This window comes from Rhinopithecus roxellana, chromosome 19 (assembly GCF_007565055.1).
Source record: "Rhinopithecus roxellana isolate Shanxi Qingling chromosome 19, ASM756505v1, whole genome shotgun sequence".
Classification (NCBI taxonomy): Eukaryota; Metazoa; Chordata; class Mammalia; order Primates; family Cercopithecidae; genus Rhinopithecus; species Rhinopithecus roxellana.
This window is the reverse complement of record NC_044567.1, coordinates 39,964,557-39,984,693: the sequence shown is the minus strand read 5'-3', so window position 1 is coordinate 39,984,693 and position 20,137 is coordinate 39,964,557. Positions and strand designations below refer to the sequence as shown.

Sequence of the window (20,137 nt, the reverse complement as noted above, 5' to 3'; positions counted from 1 at the left end):
GCCTCGGACCCACCCTATCCCCAATCCCCGGGCCACCATCCCCCAACATCCCCAGGAGGGCTGTGCTCCTCCCTGTGGGGTTGGTGCCTGGATCCTGGGCAGGCTGCTTGCTGCGTTTGTTCTAGAGGCTCCCATGGGAACCTGGCACCTGTCCCCGCTCTTAGCCTAGGAACAGACAGAGATGGCCCGGCCTGCCCCTGAGGGGCATCACTTGGGCCAGTTCCCTGCAGGCCTGTGGATGGGGAAGGGGCTGAGCTGCCCCAGCCTCAGGGGGCCCCAGGGATTGGGCAGTCCAGCTCCAAGAAGGAATCTCCTGCCATGCGCCCCACCAACCACTCATGACCCGGGAGCTGCACTTTGAAACCCAGCCTGGATGCCCAGGGGTCTGCCCACCTGGGGTGAGGGGCCTGTGTGTAGGAGCAGGGGTGTTCGGCAGAGAGCAGACAGGACTGGGGACGGGTGCTGGGAGGTTGTAAGCCCTTCCAGCCCTAGAGTGGGAGTGAGAACTGCCCGCAGCTGCAGTCACCACTGAGGCCCCTCCTGTGCCCAGGGCAGGCGTCATCAGTCGACTACAGTGCTTTGTGTGCCGCATGCGGACAGGGTTTCAGAATCCGTGTCAGCCCAGCACTTGTGGCCTGGCAGTCATCCGGTAGACCCATGCACTGCACCTGAAACCCACTGACACCTGAGTGAAGGGGGTGTACCCTGAAAAGCCAGTGCCGAGTTGCGGGCTGGTGGAGGCCAGGCTGAGCCTCATGCATGTGGCTACATGGCAGGGAGGCAGGGACATCCTACGTGACGGGGGACGTATGGGGTCACAGGAAGAGCAGGGACCACTTGCCAGGCCAGGGGTCTCCTGGGACTCCCCTGGGGTCACTGTGGGAGAAGTAACGGGATTTGGCAGACTTGGCAGGAGGTGGGGGAGGGTTGTCTGCTTCTGAGCCCGGAGGATGGGCCCTTACTGGACGGTGGACATTTGAGACAGTCCCCAGAGCCTCCCACGTCTCCCAGGGCCTCCCAGGCTGGCTGCCACGTGCAGATTTCAGGCCTGGGGCCACGCCCAGTTGGCTGCAGTGACCCACTGCCCACCCGTCCAGGTGCGTGTAGGAGCCGAAGTGGTACCACAGTGGGAGACAGGTCGAGGCTCAGCCGTGGGAGGCCGGCGTGGCTGACACAGGTGCCCAGTCCTTCCCCCAGGGAGGAGGCACTGCTGTTTGTCAGGATGGTGGGGTGTCTGCTGCCGAAGGTTTTGTCATCAAAGGCGTGGGGGCTGGGGCAGGGTGCTCGAGGTGTACTTTAGCACCCCCAGAAGTTTGCTAAGCCTGCAGCATCCGGGCCCTGAGCTCCGTGGCCCCAAGCGGAGCTTCCTGGGTGACCCTGCAGTGGGAAGTCCCCTGACCCCCCGGGTGATCTCAGTCCTTCTGCTGGCTGGCGTCCTCCCTCCTAGATCTGACCGTGAAGACACCCCAAGTCCAGCATCCTGAGAGACCCAGGAACAGCCCCCCGGTCTTCCACCACAGGGATGTTCCCTGGGGGGTGGGTTGTGGCCACCTCTCCAGTCTGGCAAGAGGAGGAAGGCGCAGGCTGGCCTGGAGAGGGCAGGGCCTCGACGCGCTGGGCTGCTGGGAAAATGTGTCAGAATGCAGGAGGGATGAGGGAAATGAGGTGCCTAGAGTGGGGGTGCCCGGCAGGCAGCCAGGGCTGGTGTGAGCAGAGACACTGGGCCAGGCCCTGTGTGCCGTGGGTGGGGGCTGCTTCTCCCTCTCCAGGGGTGAGAAACCTCCAGGCTTCCCTTCTCCAGGTGGGCAGGAGGAGAGGAGGGGTCCCCTCACGCCTGGCTGCCCCCAGCCCCCATTTCTTGGTACTGTGCCCTCCCATTCTTCTGTCCCTCAGCCCTGCCCAGGGGCAGCCTTGACCCCCCCCCCGACTGCCCACTGTCTCTCCTCCTGCCCACACCACAGGCCTCCTACCTGCAGCCCTTGACCTCCCCAGACATGGTGAGCTCAGGCCTGGGGGAGGTTGGGAGGGGTCTGGGGATGTGGCTGTTGTGCCCCCTGCCAAGCCCATGTGTGGCCTCCTGGCTTTACTCACCCATCAGGTGCTTGTGACCTTGAGCCTCTGTCTCCTGCAGTCCATCCCATCACGGGACTGAGTTTGGAGTCTCTCGCCCGCCACAGTAGCAGGGGCAGGATGTGGGGACCTCGGTGCAACCCCCACTGCCCCCAGGGTTCTTCCCCACACTCTGCCAGGCTCTGAGGGCACCAGCAGCCTGAGTCCTGCCCGCCCGTCTGGGAGGTTCGTTTAGCCTAGGGCTTGCCCTCGTCTGCTGGGGTGATCATAAAAGCTCCCGTCTCAAAGGGGTGCGGGAAGGGGAGGTTCTGGGGCCCTGGCGTTCTAGCAGGAACTTGCAGTTGAGGACCTCTGGCTCTGGTCTCATGTGCCCCGAGGCCCTGCTGGCTGAGCCCTCTTGGTCTCTGGCCCTGGAATGTCTCCTCCATGCCATCTGGGGCCTCTACGGTCCCCCTGGAGCCCTCCCCAGGACCACCACCCCCACTCTTCAGTGGCAGCCCCTTCCAGGACGCCGTTGTGTCCCCGGCCCAGCCACAGCAGCCCTGCCTTCTGGCTTCTGGTCTCAAAACAGCTGCTCTGATTCATGAAAATCATTTTTTTTATTTTCTTTTTCAGTTTTGAGAGTACAGTCTTGTTGGGAAAAAGAAAGGGGCTTTTTGTTGCTGGGCGAGGAGGACCTCTTCCCTTCCTCTCTCTGCCCCCTGCCCAAAGATGACCCCACCCTGCCGGCTGGGCCTCTCCGGCACCCCAGCCCCTCCGTCTCTGCTCCCTGCCCCTGCATCCCATCTCCCCACTCCCTCCTCCTCCCCACTCCCTAACTTCCCCTCTGGGGCCTCAGAGGTGGGGACTGAGCAGGAAAGGATGGGGGCAGCGGCCAGGCCTTTGGTCTTAGGGCCCTGACTAATGCTGCCCTGCTCCCTAGCCCAGGGGCCACCAGTCAAGGCCCAGCAGCTGAGGGACATGCATAGCTGCCCACCCTCAGCTGCCCGCAGAGGGGACCGGCGGGAAGGAGCCCACTCCTCGGCCAGCTGAGTGCTGCTCCCCCCGAGAGTGGATGGACTGGGGGACAGGGGCTCCGTGCCTGGGAAACGGTGTCTGGGAAGGAGGAATTTACAGACTTCTGTTTACCAAAACGAGGCCTCGTAAAACATTTAACAGCAGCCAATTAAAGGGGGACAGCTGCGGAAGTTTAGCCAGTGCCCCCCAAGGCCCTGCCCCTTGCCCTGCCACTCCCCTACCCCCGCCCCAGTTCGTTCCCACCCAGTCCCTCTCAGCTTTGGTCAAGTCTTCCAGGAGCAGAGTTCAATCTGGTAAACAGCTGCTCCAGATGCAGCTCCCACACAGAGCAGGCCAGTCGGCCAGGCTCGAGCCTCAGCCTGGTGTCCTCAGCTGGAGGGCAGCTGCAGGGCCGCACCAGGGCCAGGGCGCCTTCGCCAGGTCCCCAGACTTGGCCTGGGATGTGCGGCCTCACAGGGAGATGGGACTTCGCCCTGTCAAGCAGGCTTCCGTGTCTCAGGACTTCCCAGAGCCTTCCCTGTGCTCATGCCCTGCACAAGACTCCAGATGGGATGGGTGTGGGGTGCATGCTTGGAGCTGGTGACCCAGAGCTTGGGTTTCCTGGAGCATCTCCTGGGGCTCAAGCTCCACAGATTTCCCTGGGATCCACTGAGCCAGAGAAGATCGAACGGTAGCTGGGTGGTGCCTGCCACTGCTGGGGGTCCCAGTGGGATTGGGGTGTGGGGTGCACCAGTTGGACTCAGGGGCCCGTTTTCCAGGAAAGATTCAGAGCAGGAGTCTTAGAAGGTGAGGCCCCCGCCGTCCTGCCCCACCCAGCTGCGTTCATTCTGGTTCATTCTGGCTCATTCTGGCAGGTTGAAGCTATAGGTTGCTGCCTCAAATGTCTTCTCAGGCCTATAGAGGGGCTGCCAGACACCCAACCACAGCCACCCCTCGGCCTTCATGTTCAGGCAGCTGCTATGGTGGGCCGGCCAGCACCAGCACCAGCACCAGCACCACTGGGACTGCACGCGGGGCTGGGGATGGGGTTGGGCAGGTCTGAGTCTGAGAACTCTGCCTGTGGCCCGGGTTCCTGCTGGGGAACCAGAAGCCACACTTCTTGTGACTGGTGTCTCTGATGTCCAGCAGACATGCTCTCTGCAGCCCTTGGGCTGCGTTCTGGTGCCTGCAGGCCTCCCAGGCCGTGCTCAGCCCTGTCCTGACCTGCCAGCTGTGCTTCACGCCTTGGGTGGGGCAGGTGTGCCCTACACAACCAGAGCTGTCCCAAGGCCCAGGGCCAGCCACGTGGGTGGCTGGGTGTGGCTGGCTTTCCTGTATTGGGCAGGGGCAGGTTGCTCAGAAATGTGGCTGCCTTGAGGGACAGACAGACCCCTTAGCCTAGAGAGGGGCCTGTCTGGCATGACTTGGAGTCACCGCCTGGGGTTTGGGGGCTAGGGCCTGTGCAAGGAACTCTTTGCCCCTGTCCCCTCCCCACCCTGTGCAGATCTCAGAGACGGAAGAGGCCTGGCCATGGTGGGAACTCGGCGTCGGATGGACACACCTGTGACCTCCAGCCAGGGTCGGGGGAGGCTGGCCACACCCCAGCAGCACTGGTCCCTGGCCTGGGCTGTCCACTGGGCCCTGGGGCCTGCCTTGGAGAGGCCAAGTCCAGGCCTGGCTGTCCTTTGGGCAGGACCTTGGCGCAGTGTCTGTCCACCGTGCCCCCTCCTCCCACAGAACTTCCCTGGAGTCCCTTTTCTTGTTCAGCCTGGGAGCTGTGATCCTGAGTGCTGCTGGGAGGGAACAGAGGCCCCCTCGTCCGTCCTCCCCTCTCCCCAGCCCATCAGCAATTCAATTTGTGCCGCACCAGAGGGACGGCATTAGTCGAGTCAGAGTTAATATGATGTATTGACGGGTTGATTTCCCCCCGGCGGCAGCGTGCTGGGCTCTGCCGGGCATCACTCCTGGGCTGCCTGCCGGCTTCTTGCCTCCCTGGGGTCAGGGCAAGTGTGGGCCGCGGGCTGGGAGTTGCCTCTGCAGCTGGGTCTCCTTGCTTCTCTAGCTCCGGGGTACCCCAGATTTTCGGGGAGTCTGGCATCCACCTTCCTACCCGTGAGCCACTTGGATCACCATGGAAACAGCAACGTTCTCTACGGGCAGCACCGTTTCTATGGAACCCAAAAAGGCAAGTGCAGCCTGGGGCCGGCGTGGGGAGCAGGCATGCTGGAGGTGGGGAGGGGGCACAGGAGCTTCTGGGTCACAAGGGAAAGACCAGCCTAGGTGAGCCCTCCCACCAGGTGTCATCGAGGCCAGGGTGGGGGCTAGAGGAGAGGGTGGGTCTGCCCCTCAGGATTTAAACCCAGGGGCCCAGGACCACCCCCAGGCGCAGGTTCAGTTCCCAGATCACGCTGTCTCAAGACCTCTCGCTGCTCAGGTGGGAGCAGCTGAGCTGGTGCCCACCTTCCTTATTACCCTAGTCCCACCAGCTTCCTCAGGACCTGGCCTTGCCCTGCAGCCCCAAGCAGCCCCCGGATCGTGGGGTGGCTCAGGAGGACACATCCGGTGGGGGCTGGAGGAAGCCCACAGAAACCTGCACTTCCTGGCTTACACACTCAGTGGCCTGGGCTAGAGCTGGGCTGCAGGAGGCCCAGCCCCCCAGCCCCGTGTCCTGGTGGACAGAAGGGCTGCTTACCCTATTGACAGCAGGCATCCCCGAAGAAGGGATGCAGAGTTTGAGTCTGCTGAGAAGTCAGAATCGGTGGGGCCTTGGGGAAGAGGAAGTGCAGGCCCAGCAGAGCCAAGTCCTGGTGCCAGCGAGTTCCTCCCGGAGTCCCCGAGACGGCCTGGCTGGAGGTGGGATGGGTGTGGGTCCTTATCTCCAAGTTGGTAGGGTGACATCTCATTTGCATTTTAAAAAGTTCCCCTTGGGGTGACACCAGGAGGCTGGAGCAGGAAGCCGTCGGTTAGTTACTGGGCTTCACTGAGAAGCAGTACAGGTGTGGGGTCCCGCAGGGGCCGGCATCAGTGATATCTAGGAGGGGGATTGGGGGCAGGGAGGGATAGAGGGGTCTAGGTGACCCTCAGTTTCTGGCCTGGGCTATGGGAGGGCGCACCTGGGGAGAAGCAGTTGGATGGTGGTGTGAGTTCTGCCTCAGTGCAGAGGGGCTGGGACGTCTCCCCGGGAGGATCTGAGAGGTGTCTGGACACACGGGGTGCGGTCAGTGTGGAGAGGTGGACTGGGAGGTTGTCCCGGCTGTGGAAAGGGACACCCAGGCTGTGGGGAGTGAGAAGGGAGGTGGGGACAGATGGCTTCCGCACAGCCCCTGGGAGCCCAGGAGCCCTGGCGTTTAGGGCTGGAGCTCCGGGTCGCGGCAGAGGAAAGGCCCAGAAAGCCCCTGCAGGGCCTGAGAGGCAGACTAGACACGCTGCAGGGAACAGAGTGGGGGACCCCAGTGAGCCTGTGCTCATGAGTGGTCATGATGACCCCAACTCTGAGTGAGCTGAGGGGTGGGGACCTGAGGCCAGTCTGCCCACCCTCGCTTGGCTGCCCGTCGGCCCCTTCTCCCCACCTCACACTCACTCCAGGACCTCTGTGTGGCCTGCACCTCCGCACCTGCAGGAGCCCAAGATTTGCTAAGGCTCAGGTGGGCTTTGGCCTACGCCCATGCCAGCCAGCTGCAGGGGAGCAGGCATGGGGGCCAGGAACTCACCACCAGCCCCACCCAGGGAATTCAGCTCTCACCCAGGACAGGCACCCAAACCCATCTCCTCACCCTACACCCCAGCTCCTGTGGCTGCAGGCTGAGGGGCTCTGCTGCTCAGAGGACAGCCCCGCAGGCCCGGTTGCCCCAGACCCATGTCAGCCCCGGCACGTGCAGTTATTTTGACAGTGTTTATCAAGGGCGGGCAGGTGGCTGGTCCCAGCCCCAGAAACCCAGCCCCTCCACCAGCACAGGGGACTCCCTCTGGGCAGTGGGCCGGCCAGGCCTCTCGGCTTTCACAATATTGTGGTGCAGCTACGTCCAAGAACAGTATTTGGTTTTGGAAATGGAGCTAATTAGGTTTCGCTGGGGCTAGCCCCTTCCCGCTCCCCTTCCCCCTTGTTTCTAATTAGCAGGAAATTGACAAGGAATTTACATGCCTGAGGACAATTTTACAAGTTCCAAATGTTTCTTTTGTTTCCTCCCTTGTCTGCTCCCTCGGCTCTTGGCACCACCCCGCTGCCCACCCACCCAGCTGGGCGTGGAGAGGAACAGCCCCCCACAGGGTCCCCAGAGGCGGTGACCTGGCCCCCTCTGTGGGGTGATGGGTACCCCCAGGGCAGCCAGGAGTGTGGAGAGCTTGGGGCAGACCCTAGCCGGGAAGGGTGGGCCCAGGCCCAGGGCCCAGGCTGGGCAACTGTTTCAGGGACCGGCAGAGGGAGCCCCCAGACACCCACCAGCCACCAGGCAGAGTGAGCATAGCTGCTGCTCTCTGCCCCCGGAGCCACTGGCCTTTCTCCATTTCAACCCATTACCCTAGCCCCACCAGACTGAGACACCCAGACGAGAGGCCGAGGGGCTGGGAGCTCCCAGGGGGTCCAGCAGGTGGGTGAGCCCCTCCTCCATGACCGCCTGTCCTTCCTCGCCTCTTCTCCGGGGGTGCCAGGAGCTGCGCCTGACACCTGTCCCTGATTTCCAAGGTCCTGGTGCCTGTTTGTAAAGACCCAGCGGGGATGCTCTGTAACACTCACTGCCTGCCCTGTGTCCCCCGAAAATCCACTGCCTGCCCCGCATCCCCCAAAAATCCACTGCCTGCCCTACGTCCCCCGAAAATCCACTGCCTGCCCCCGTCCCCTGAAAATCTACTGCTTGCCCCGTGTCCCCCGAAAATCCCTACTGACACTAGGCCAGGTGGGGGAGAGACTGGCCTCGGGTTTGCATCTCCCATCTCTGAGGTGTGGGGGCTGAACATGGGGGCAGAGGGTGAGTGTTTCACGGGGACAGAGAACTTCAGTTCTGGGAGGTGAGAGGTTCTGGCCACGAATGCTTGTGACGGCTGCACGGCAGGGGGAATGTGCCCAGTGCCCCTGAACTGTGCACCAAAAATGGGAAATTTTATGTTATCCATATTTCACTACAATTTTATAAAAACAAAAGCAAAAAATGACCGGGCACGATGGCTCACGCCTGTAATCCCAACACTGTGGGAGGCCGAGGCAGGTGATCACTTGAGCTCAGGAGACCAGCCTGGGCAACATGGTGAAACCTTGTCTCTAAAATAAAATAAAATAAAATAAAAGAATAGGCCGGGCGCGGTGGCTCAAGCCTGTAATCCCAGCACTTTGGGAGGCCGAGACGGGCGGATCACGAGGTCAGGAGATCGAGACCATTCTGGTGAACACGGTGAAACCCCGTCTCTACTAAAAATACAAAAAACTAACCGGGTGAGGTGGAGGGCGCCTGTAGTCCCAGCTACTCGGGAGGCTGAGGCAGGAGAATGGCGTGAACCCGGGAGGTGGAACTTGCAGTGAGCCGAGATCGCGCCACCGCACTCCAGCCTGGGCGACAGAGGACAGGGCGAGACTCCATCTCAAAAAAAAAAAAAAAAAGCAAAAAACCTTCCCTAGGCTGTAACCTGGGGTCAGTGCCAGCTGGTGTCCGGGAGGCACCTAGAACACCTGTCTCAGGGAGTCTTCCTCCAGCCTCACCCCTAAGGCCTCCCATCGACCTTGGCTCTTTCCCACACAGATAACTTCTACCTGCGCAACCTACCGCCCCAGCCCACGCTGCTGCCGGCCAACCACAACTTCCCCAGCGTGGCCCGGGCCGCCCCTGCCCACCCCACGGGCTCCTGCAGCCGGGATCGAGACCGGGGCGAGGCTGGCTCCCTGCAGAAGGGCCCCAAGGACTTCGACCGCTTCCTCGTGGGCAAGGAGCTGGGCAGAGAGAAGGCGGGCAAGGTGGCTGAGGGCAAGGAGCGGCCGGCGGCAGAGGAGGACGGTGGCAAGGAGCGGCACAAGCTGGTGCTGCCCGTGCCGGCTGACGGGCACTGCAGGGAGGGTGGCCCCGCACCCCGAGGAGCCTGTGAGGGCCGCTCCAAGCACCTCACCTCCTGCCTCCTCAACACCAAGGTGCTCAATGGCGAGATGGGCAGGGCTGCGCTAGCCAGCTGTGCGGGGGGCATGCTAGGGCGGCCTGGTGCGGGGGTGGCAACCTCTGGGCGCTGTGCGAAGGAGGCAGCAGGCCCCCCGGAGCCCGGGCCGGCCTTCAGCGAGTGCCTGGAGCGGCGGCAGATGCTACACCACACCGCGTCCTACGCCGGGCCGCCCCCGCCCCTCAGCACGGCCGCTGGCTCCTTCCCCTGCCTGCAGCTGCACGGGGGCCCTGACGGGCTCTGCCCGCTGCAGGACAAAGTCCCCCGGGACCTAAAGGCCAGCGGGCCCACCTTCGTGCCTTCTGTGGGACACCTGGCTGACAAGGGCCGCCCCTTCCAGGCCACTGAGGCCTGCGCTGTGGCAGGGGAGGGCAAGGACCGGCACCTGGAGGGAACCATGGCCCCCGACCACGCTGCACCCTATGGAGTCTCCTATGCCCACCTGAAGGCTGAGAGCAAGGGCGAGCGGCGGCCTGGGGGCTTTGAGGCGGCCCTCAACCCCCGGCTAAAGGGCCTAGACTATCTCAGCAGCGCAGGCCCCGAGGCCTCCTTCTCTGGACTCTCTAAAGGTGGTCTGGACAAAAGCGGCTACTTCGAGTTGCCCACCTCTTCACAGGACTGTGCCCGGCCTGGTCACCAGGACCCGCTGGGTGGGAAGGCTCCCCAGGCCTGCTGCACTTTAGATAAGACTGCTGGCAAGGAAGCCCCAGTCGGCCCCCCGGGGGCACAGAAGGTGGCCCGGATCCGGCACCAGCAGCACTTGGTGGCCCCCGAGGTGGAACAGGGGGGCATTGGGGCTGAGGCCAAGCGCAAGTCCCTGGAGCTGGCATCCCTGGGCTACAGCGGGCCCCACCTGCCCCCATGGGGTGTCCAGGCAGGCCCGGGCACCGCCATGGCCATCAGTGAGGAGCGCAAGGCTGGCACCTACCTGGACCCCTTTGGCAGCAGCCTGCAGCAGGCGGCCCTTCTGCCCCAGGAACTGCCTGCACCACCGGACGAGGTCTCGGCCATGAAGAACCTGCTTAAGTACAGCAGCCAGGCCCTGGCGGTGGGCCAGAAGGCACCCTTGGTGGGCCTGGGCGGCCTCAAGGCCAGCTGCGTCCAGCAGGAAGCAAAGTTCCTGTCCTCTAAGGCCCCAGGCCAGTCGGAGAGGCCGGACTGTGCCCGCAGCCGGGAGCACGACACCATGCACGGTGACGGGGAGGTGCGGCAGCCTCCTGTGGGCATCGCAGTGGCCTTGGCCCGGCAGAAGGACACGGCGAGCCGGTCTGAGGCAGCCTACGGCACCAACACTGTGCGGCAGGGCCGGGCCGCCCCCGCTTTCAAAGGTACAGGCCCTGCACAGAGAGGGAGGCAGGCCGGGCCAGTCTAGGATGCCCAGCTGGCCCTGCCCTGCCCCCCTGCTCGCCAACTCCCACACCTGCCCTTGGCAGACCCTCCAAGGCCCCAGGACCAGGGGATCCTCCTCAGGGCATCAGGCCCCTGAGCTCGAAGCGGGGTCACTGCTTGCCTTAGCTGGTGGCTCCCTGGCCGCCCAACCCTCTCCTTTCTGCTGTCTCGACCCTGTGCAGCTGGCGGTGGGCCCCGTTCCACACACGCGCTGGACCTGGAGGCCGAGGAGGAGAGGACCCGGCTATGTGATGACCGCCTGGGACTCGCCGGCCGCGAGCTGCTGCTGCAGTGAGAGCTGGGCCTGTGGCCCTGGGGAGTAGGGCTGGGCCTGGGTTTGGGGCTCCCCACTCGGAGCCACGTGGAGGAAGAGGGTGGTCATGGCTGGGGCAGCAGATTCTATGGCTGGCTGTGGGTGGGTTTCTACCCACCTCTAGAGCCTTTCTGGGGTCTCACCCTGGGTCGGGGGTCTCGGCTAACCCCCTGCAACAGTCAGGTTGCCCACTCTCAGGGGCCAGGAGAGGGCCCCCAGTCAGCCCTGCAGAGCACTGAGGCTGGAGCCTGGGGTTTTCCCTGAGCCTCCAGGGCCCGTTCTCTCTCCCAGGTTGATAGCAGGGGGTGGGGTGGGGAGCTGGGCATTGGCGCTGGTGGCAGGGCTGAGCCCCAGGTCTTACAGGGACAGCAAAGACCGCGTAGAGTTCGCCCGGATCCACCCACCGAGCAGCTGCCCTGGGGACCTGGCCCCCCACCTCATGATGCAGAGCAGCCAGCTGGGCGGGGACCCAGCCCCCCACACCCACCCCCATCCCCCCTGGCTGCCCCGCACCCGCAGCCCCTCCCTGTGGATGGGGGGGCACTCCTACGGTCAGTGATCCCAGGGTGGGGGCTGGCCTGGGGCTGACGGGGGTTCCCTACTGGTCCCTGAGAGTGGGAGGCCTGACCACTGTGCCCTCTGCCTCCCAGGCCTGGGGCACCCTGCCCTGCACCAGAACCTGCCCCCTGGCTTCCCCGCCTCTGTGGCTGGCCCCGTGCCCTCTGTCTTCCCCCTTCCCCAGGATGCCCCCACGCAGCTGGTCATCCTGCCCTCAGAGCCCGCACCCCACAGCGCCCCCCACGCACTTGGTAAGGGCCCCTGGTCCAGGCCGCCACACTTGGGGGGCTGTTGGAAGGAGGGACAGCTGGGGGTGGGCTGGCCAGGGCTCAGGAGGGAGCAGTGGGCTTGGTGGGCTAAGGAAAGGATGACAGGGACTCGGGGAAGCAGCCCCGGAGCTGTCCCCTCCCCGACCAGGCTGACCCCTCCTGGGCCCTACCCACAGCGGATGTCATGGACCAGGCCTCGCTGTGGCCCCCCATGTATGGGGGCCGGGGCCCTGCCTCTCACATGCAGCACCCCGGCCAGCTCCCCGTGTACTCGAGGCCACAGCTCCTCCGGCAGCAGGAGCTCTATGCTTTGCAGCAGCAGAGGGCCACCCAGTTCCAGGTACCGCCCCCAGCCACACCTGCCTGGGCCAGGCACTTCTCCCCCTCCCTGCCTGGCCGGGCCTGGCTCCGGGAGACCCCTGCACGCCTGCCCTCCGGCGGGATGAACCCAAGCAGGGGACCCTCTGGGGTCAGGGGAGCCTGAGCCTGCCTGAGCTTTCCCCTATCCCTGACAGCGGAAGCCCGAAGACCAGCACCTGGATCTGGAGGAGCCCGCCCAGGAGAAGGCCCCGAAGTCCACTCACAAGCCAGTTGCCTTAACCCCCACGGCCCCAGGCGCCCCCTCACCCGCTGCAGGCCCCACCAAGCTGCCACCCTGCTGCCACCCGCCCGCCCCAAAGCCCCCTGCCAGCTGCCCCACCCCACCTCAGCCCAGCGCCCCGTGCACTTTAAATGTCTGCCCTGCCAGCAGCCCTGGGCCTGGCTCCCGGGTGCCCAGTGCCGAGGAAAAGACTGGGGAGGGTCCGCAGTCCACGGCTGACATCGTCACGTCCGAACCAGGTGAGAGCAGCCGCCTGGCCTGGCCCGCTGTGCTCCGCTCCAAGCCCTCCCGCCCCTGCCTGGCAGGGCTGAATCCGGGCTGCCTGCAGGGCTGCTCCACACCAGCCCAGGCCCAGGACAGCGTGGCTGTTCCCTTCCTTTCTCTTCCCTCTTCCCAACCCTCCCAATGGGCATGGGAGAAGCACACAGCGGCCCAGCTGCCTCCTTCCTGGTCCTGGGCTGACGAAGGCGCAATGAAGACGGTCCCACTGGCTGTCGTGGGGATGCTCCAGCAATGAAGGCAGGGCCTGCTGGTGGTGGTGCTGGCACCCTGGGGAGCACCGGGCATGGGACCTGACCAGGCTGCCATTCAGGGTCTCGGCAAAGCTGAGTGAGGGAGGGGCAGTGAGGCGGGGTGCCTGGGTGGGGGAGGGTCTCGGACCTGGCCTCAACCCCTGCCACTCGCCCATCCACTCCCCGCCAGCCTATTTGATTCTGTCTGAATGGGGCTGAGAGTTCACACTGGAAACCGTGTGGCGAACATAAAACCCGGCCTAGTTTCATGGTCAGGAGACGGAGCCAGCAGAGGGTTTTTCAGTTTTTCTCCCTTAGTTTTTTTTTTTTCTGCAGTTAATGGGACGTGATGCCTCTGACATGCTGCCGGCTCGTTCTGGTTCAGGGAAAACCCTGATTCAAGCATCATGTTTTACAAATTTCCCCTTTTCTGGTTACCCACAGCACACCATGCCAGAGATGGCTCCTGAGGCCACCCCAGCCCGGGCGGCCAGGGTTGTTGGGGGAACATTAGAGCCACTTGGCGGGGGAATGAGGGCCTGGCCTCAGGCTGCTCACACTTTTTTTTTTTTCTTTATTTTTTTGAGACAGGGTGTCTCCCTCTGTCGCCCAGGCTGGAGTGTGGTGGCGCGAACATGGTTCACTGCAGCCTCGGCCTCCTGGGCTCAAGCCATCCTCCCACCTCAGCCTCCCGTGTAGCTTGGACCACGGGCATGCACCACCACGCCCAGCTAATTGTTCTTTTGTTTTTTTGTAGTGGTGCGTGCACTCTGTTACCCAGGCTGGTCTTGAACTCCTGGCCTTAATGATTCTCCCTCCTCAGCCTTCCAAAGTATTGGGGTTACAGGCGTGAGCCACTGTGCCCAGCCAGGCTGCCCCCTTAATTAACGTTAACACTTTCCCCGCCACCAGTCTTGCAGACCTGCAGCTAGCCCAGGACCCTTCTGCATGGGCTTGGGTCTGAGGGTTCAAGGTCACTGTCCTCTGTCCTATCGCAGGACACCCCCTCACCACCACTCCCAGCTCCCTGCTGACCTGTCCCCTCCTTTGCAGACCTGCCTCCCGGATACTTGCGCCCCGTGGCTGGCCTGGGCTTCTCCCTACCTTCAGACGTGCACTCTTCTAACCTCGAGGACCCTGAAACTATGCAAACCGCCACCCTGGGGGCCCAGCCTGAGCCCACAAGGACATTCCTGCCTGGGGAGCCACCTCCCTGCAGCCCTAGGAGCCTGGAGGAGCCCGGGCTGCTCTCAGGGGCCAGGGAGGCCACCCAGGACCTTGCCGCCACCCCCCACCCTGCCGAGCGGGGACCCCAGGGGAAGGCAGCGGACCGCAGCCCACTTGAGGGGCTACAAGAACTGCAATGTGGGGTCCTCCTCGAGGCAGGGGGCCCCGAGGCCACCGGCCAGGCTCATTCTACTCAGGGAGGGGCACGAGAAGAGAGGAGCAGGGAGGAGGGGGAGCAGGAGCCCTCATCAGGGGCCTCCCCCCAAGTCCTGGAGCAGCAAGCAGGGAGCCCGGGTGCCCTTGAGGACGAGGGAGAGCAGCCGACCCCTGAGGAGGACGAGCTGGAGGAAGATGAGCTGGGGCAGCAGAGCATGGAGGACTCAGAGGAGGACTGTGGGGGAGCTCCCAACAACAGCCACCCACCCAGGGCGCTACCAGGCCTGGATGCCTTGGTGGCCGCCACCATCGACCTGGGGGACCTGCCCAGCGACAGCGCACCAGACCCTCAGCCCCCAGCAGCCTCTGGGCCCCCCAGCACAGCCCCCCTGCCCCATAGCTCAGGGACTCATGGAATCGCTCTGCTTAGCGAGCTGGCTGACCTGGCAATCCAGCGGCAGAGGAGTGAGAGGGCTGTGCCAGGTAAGCCCGGTGGTTGCCGCCACCCCCCAAAGCCCCAGCGGTGGGACCCGCAGGCCTGGCTCACGGTCACCTGGCCAGATGGCAGCCTTGGGCCCCGCTCAGTTGTCCCCAAAGTGTGGTGGGTCCCCTGGAGAGTGTCCACCTCCCCTTGCCGACCCTCGTCCGTGGAAGTCCAAGGCAGGTGTGCCTTTTCCGAATCCCCCTGTCCCAGGTGGGGTCCTGGGAGCAGGACTCACCCGCATGGTGGTTTCAAAGGCTCCTCACTCAGGCCCAGGATAGGTAGCAGGAGGTTAGGGCTCTTGCTGCAGGGAGGCCTGTGGGAGCGGGAGCTCCTGGGCTCTTCCACCCACCCAGAGGCCCCAAGGACAGCCGGACAACAGTGGGCGGGGCCAGATCACCTGAGACACCTGAGGGCCCGGTCTCTGCTTAGCCTACCCCAGCCCTTGGTCTGGGCACTCCCTGCGGTCCAGCGCTCCCGGGAAAGCCCCTGCTTCCTGCCATCTTCCTTGTGGACCCCGCAGAAAGCCCCAGGGTGGAGGGCGTCCCCCAGCCGGGCACACGAACCTGACAGTCCTCAGGGCTTGGCCACTGCTTTCTGGATGCATAAATCTCACCACCACAATCAAGAGAATGTTCTTGAACAGTGCATTTCCCCAGGGGCCTCTGGTCACTCTCTGCTGGATGAGGCTGCTGGCCTGCACCCGGCAGGGGTGTTCTGCAGTGCTGGGAGCTGCCTGCCCTCGGGGGTACCTGGCCCAGAGTCCCTGCCTCTGGGTGGGCTGTGCAGAGGGTTTGAGGAAGCTTGGAGTCCTGTCAGGGTGGGCTCCACCGGGACCCCCCAGAGGCCCTCCATTGGGCCTCCAGCCAGCAGTGTACGAGAAGGTAGATAGGGCGAGGTGGAGGCACCTCGGCACGGCCTGAGCTGCCGGGGACCCGCCGTGGGAGGGTCTCGGGGACCCTCACCCGGCAGCATGAGGAGGCGTCAACAGAAAGCAGGTGCCGTGTGTGTGGCCAGAGTGGCCCGTCTGCCTGTGTGAACACCTGCAGGACAGGAGCCCGTTCACTGCATGAATAATCAGGTGTAGACCACGTGTCCCAGGTAGGGAGCCATGTGGCTTAACCCAGCATGGATATCATCACACTCTGGCCAGACCAGGTGTCCCAGTCACCAGGGTGTGCAGAGGCAGAGTCAGGGCCAGCTCTGCCCTCTGGGTCTCCACCTCACGGTCCCCTCCTGGGCCGCCACCCTCGCCCCTGCCCTCCCCTTGTCCCAATTAATGGGCAGGTCTGTGCAGCTGCTGGGCTCAGAGCTCAACCCTACAAGTATAGTGACCACTTTGGTTGAAATTAATTAGGAGGCTGGTTTTGTCCTGTGCCAGACAGCAGGATTTCAGACAGCAGGATTTGCAGAGGGGAAAGTGGGAGGAAAGTCCCCGGCATTGGGGCCAGGCGGGCATAGAGCCCCCAGGCCTGGCAGAGCCATCTGGGTGAGGCCACGTGGGGGCCACACGCCTGTAGCCTGCAAGGGCAGGGAAGGCACAGAGAGACTTCTGGCCAACTGCAGTGACCCGGAGACCAGGAGACCTGGGGCCTTCGGTGGAAGGGGCCTGCAGATGCATCTCCCCAGCTGCTGATGGCAGCAGCTGCTCAGTCCACCCCCTCGGCCCTCTCTCCCCTCCCGTTCCCTGCGGACCCTGGACCCAGCAGCCTGAGCGTTCCCGTGGTCCCCACCAGATCTGTGGTCTCAGTCCAGAGCTTTGCACCCCAGCATCTGCCCCTCCGAGTTCCTCCTGGCTTCTGAGTAATGACCTCTGCGGATGGATCAACCCTTGGGCTGGGCTTGTGGCCTCCAGGCCCTCCCCTGTACTTGAGGAGGGAACTGGCCGCGCACCGTGGAGCGCCTCCCAGCCGGGGCGTTCGGATTGATGCCTTTGGTGGAATCTCAGGTGCATCCCCCAGCGGTCAGGCGCTGATGCGCCCCATTAGGGATGGGGTTTGCTCTGGTCGTCCCGCACTCCTGCCTCTGGCTGAGATCAACCATGTCTCTAGGGAGCCCAAGTCCGTTAAGTGGAGCATGGGGTTCAGAGGCAGAGACCAGGTTTGGGGTGCTGATTGCTGTGAGGTTATCGTTACTCCTAGGCTTTCCCGGGGGTGCCAGCACCTCTATTCTGACCCCATAGGGGTCCCCCAATTCTCCCGCCTTCCTGGCCATAACCACTTACCCCCACTGCAAGCTGTCTGGCCCCTGTCTCCTGCTGGATGTCCTTGTGGGATCAGCCCATGGGGGCCCCGTTCCTGGTCTCTGTTGTCAGCCCCCAGGGCTGGGTCCCCCTACTCAGGCCCTGAATCCCCATGCTGGGCCCTCCCCTGCATGGATGCCAGCCTCTGCTGGCCCAAGCTCTGACCCCGAGATGGGCCGTCCCTTCCCCGGGCCACTCCCTGGGCTATTGGGCTGCTGCTGTTCCTGCAGTCACTGTGAGGGTAGCTCCCCCGCCCTGGCCCCCAGGTTGAGGTCCCAGAGGATACGGCCCTGGCAGCCCCTCCCTCCTGACCTGTGCTCAACCCCTGGCCCTCCTGCCTCCAACAGGGCTGGAGTGTGTGGAAAGGGCCTGGCAGAGCCCAGCACTGTGTTCAGAGACGGGGCAGGGGCAGGGGTTTGGTGCTCTGAGGGAGGATGGAGGAATGGTGGGGGCCCCTCTGAGAAGGGTCACAGCAGGTAAGGCTGCATCCAGATACCCCTGCCACTGCCATCCTCACAAGGAATTGAGGGCCTGGGGTCCCAGCTACCCAGGAGGCTGAGGTGGGAGGGTGCTGGAGCCCAGGAGTTCGAGGTTGCAGTGAGCCGTGGTGGAGCCGCTGCACTCCAGCCTGGGCAATAAAGCAGGGCCCTGTCTCAAACCTAAAGGTATCAAAGGGACTTGTCCCCTCCCTCTGCACTGACCACTGGCCTCCCTGCAGCCACTGCTCCTTAGGTGTCCACACAGGCAAGTAGACGGAAGGACTGATGGGCAGATGGACGGGCAGTGGCACGTCTTAGCTGCTGGGGGACACCAGCCTCCACCACCTGGGTTGAGTGATGCCAGGTACTGAAGCCCACAGTTCCAAAGCCATCTCTCCACGTGACTTTGAACTTGGTTAAAGCCACATGGACAGACGTCTGAGGGAACCAACCGCGGGCTTGAGCCACTGAATTGAACTTGGTTGAACTTCAACAGCTTCCATGCTCGAAGCCTCGGCGGCTTCTTGCAGGCACTGCCTGTGTCTCTGAGGGCCCCAGAGCGCGTGCCCCTTCCCAGGGCTGCCGTTCGAAGCAGTGCACCGGGGGGCACACAGGCATTTCCGTTAGAAGCAGTGACCAGCAGCTTACTTTCATTTACATGGTTTGGGGCCTGTCTTGCTCTGTGACATGGAGGACCCTGCCACATGGGTCCTCCCAGCTGGCCCTGCCCTACAACCAAGGGAGTGTCTCCCCAGCCTGGAACCAAACGGGTGCCGGATGCCAATCCTGATACCCACCTCACTCTTCCCGGCCTCCTGACCCTCATCCTGGTCTTCACCGCTGGGTGGCTTCAGGGGGCCACGGCTGACGTCAAGAGCCTGTGAGGGGCAGTGTGTGCCCAGCTGTGCCCATTCTGACCTTCCCATGCCCCACAGAGGAGGAAGAGGACGTGCTAGCCTTCAACCTGCAGTACCTGGCCACGCTGGCCACAGCCTGGTCCCTGGTGGAGGCCGCTGGCCTAGACAGCACCACTGTCCCAGCACAGCCACGCACGGCTGACCCCTGTAGCAGCCCCAGGCTCACCCCCCGCATGCAGATCCTGCAGCGCAAGGACATCTGGACCCCCAAGACCAAGCCTGTGAGTAGGGGTCCCAGTGCCCACATTGCCCAATGCGTTGCCACACAGCCCCAGCCTGGGCCCTGGCCCAGCTCACAGGCCCCTGTGCCCCTGCCCACCAGGTGTGCCCCCTGAAGGCCGCCATCGACCGGCTGGACACACAAGAGGTGGGGATGCGTGTGCAGCTGGCGGAGCTGCAGCGGCGCTACAAGGAGAAGCAGCGGGAGCTGGCCCGCCTGCAGCGCAGGCACGACCATGAGTACGCCTGGCGTGGTGGGAGGGCCTGGGAGGGTCGCTGCACCCCCACCCCTGGGAGGTGCCCACGGTGGTGGGGCCGATGTGGGAACAGGCCAGGACTGGGCTCTGCACCCTGCCTGTGGGTAGACACTGGGGTCTGTCGGGGAGGCCTTCCCAGAGGCAGTGGGGCCCAAGGAGGGAGGCATTTGGCCAAGCGAGACCAAGCAGCAGGACTGGGCGTCTGGAAGAGCCGCTCGGCAGAGCCTGGTGTGCAGGAGGCCAGCTGCAGGGTGGTGGGTGAGGGGACGGTGGCAGAAAGGGGAGTAGGGAGGACTAGGGGCGCTGGGGGGCCAGGGCAGAAGTTGGAAGTTTCTCTGGGGGAGGGGACACCCTGCAGTTGCAACAAGGGCAGGGGCACTGCCTGACCAGTGTGTGTGGATGGTGGGAGGTGGGGGCGGCGGGGGCCCTGGCTGGCCTTGCCTTCTGCTTGAGGGGTCAGGCTCCCCAGGCCAAGTCTGGGCCCCACCTTTCCCTGCACCCAGTAGCCATCTAAGGCCAATGCCCTCGCCTGGAACCTTGTTGGGGCGCTGGATTCTGCGTGAGCATCTGACCATCCCCCTTGTGGCCCCCAGGAGAGACGAGAGCTCAAGGAGCCCTGCACGGCGGGGGCCTGGCCGGCCGAGGAAGCGCAAACACTCAAGCTCACTGCCCGCCCCACGTCCCACGGGGCCGCTCCCCAGGAGCGATGGCAAGAAAGTCAAGTGAGTCCTGGGCACTGGCATTGCAAGGCACTTGTGGCTGGCCCTGGGCCCTCGAGGCTGGGGCAGCAGGGTTCAGTTCCTCTGAGGCTTCCGGGGCTGCTGGTGCCCCTTCACAGCCACTCTGAAGGCCTGGCCCTGCCCCTCCTAGACCATCGAGAGTGACCAGTGGACAGAGCTCTGCTCCAGACAGGCTTTGTCCAGCTGGCAGCTCCCAGCAGCACCCTGGCACGGGTCCCCCTCTGGAAGCCACAGCTCCCAGGCCCGGCCACACTGGCTCTGCACACCTGGCTGTGGCATCGTCCCCGCCCGCGCCCCACCCGGTCCCCTGGAGTGGGAGGCGGCGTTGCGTGCCGGCCTCTTTATCTGTGCTGTATAAAGTCGTTGGTCACGCTGCGGCTCTGCTCACGGCTGCTGACGCGATGTTATCCATTACCCGCCCGGCACAGCCGTTGGTGCACTCCCGGGCCTGGTATAATTGTCCTTCTCGGCTACAAATTGCCTCTCCCGGCAGGCCCATTTGCATAAATCCTCCGAGCTCCTCCAAACACGATTGGCGCGTGCGTGTGCGCACTGCATCAATTCTGATGATTTGGT

The 20,137-nt window shown here is 64.0% G+C and overlaps 1 protein-coding gene across 2 annotated transcripts in view; it reads left to right on the top strand.

The window, feature by feature from the left end:
• The window catches only part of BAHCC1 (BAH domain and coiled-coil containing 1), a 69,641-nt gene that overhangs the window by 36,697 nt on the left and 12,807 nt on the right, over positions 1-20,137 (top strand). For both annotated transcript variants that reach the window (XM_030923906.1, XM_030923907.1), the window contains exons 4-14: positions 5,129-5,251; positions 8,796-10,529; positions 10,773-10,881; positions 11,267-11,454; positions 11,554-11,712; positions 11,907-12,070; positions 12,246-12,570; positions 13,897-14,709; positions 18,364-18,566; positions 18,668-18,804; positions 19,415-19,543. In XM_030923906.1, the coding sequence (XP_030779766.1) occupies positions 5,129-5,251; positions 8,796-10,529; positions 10,773-10,881; positions 11,267-11,454; positions 11,554-11,712; positions 11,907-12,070; positions 12,246-12,570; positions 13,897-14,709; positions 18,364-18,566; positions 18,668-18,804; positions 19,415-19,543 (4,084 nt within the window). The remainder of the gene's footprint in view (positions 1-5,128; positions 5,252-8,795; positions 10,530-10,772; positions 10,882-11,266; positions 11,455-11,553; positions 11,713-11,906; positions 12,071-12,245; positions 12,571-13,896; positions 14,710-18,363; positions 18,567-18,667; positions 18,805-19,414; positions 19,544-20,137) is intronic.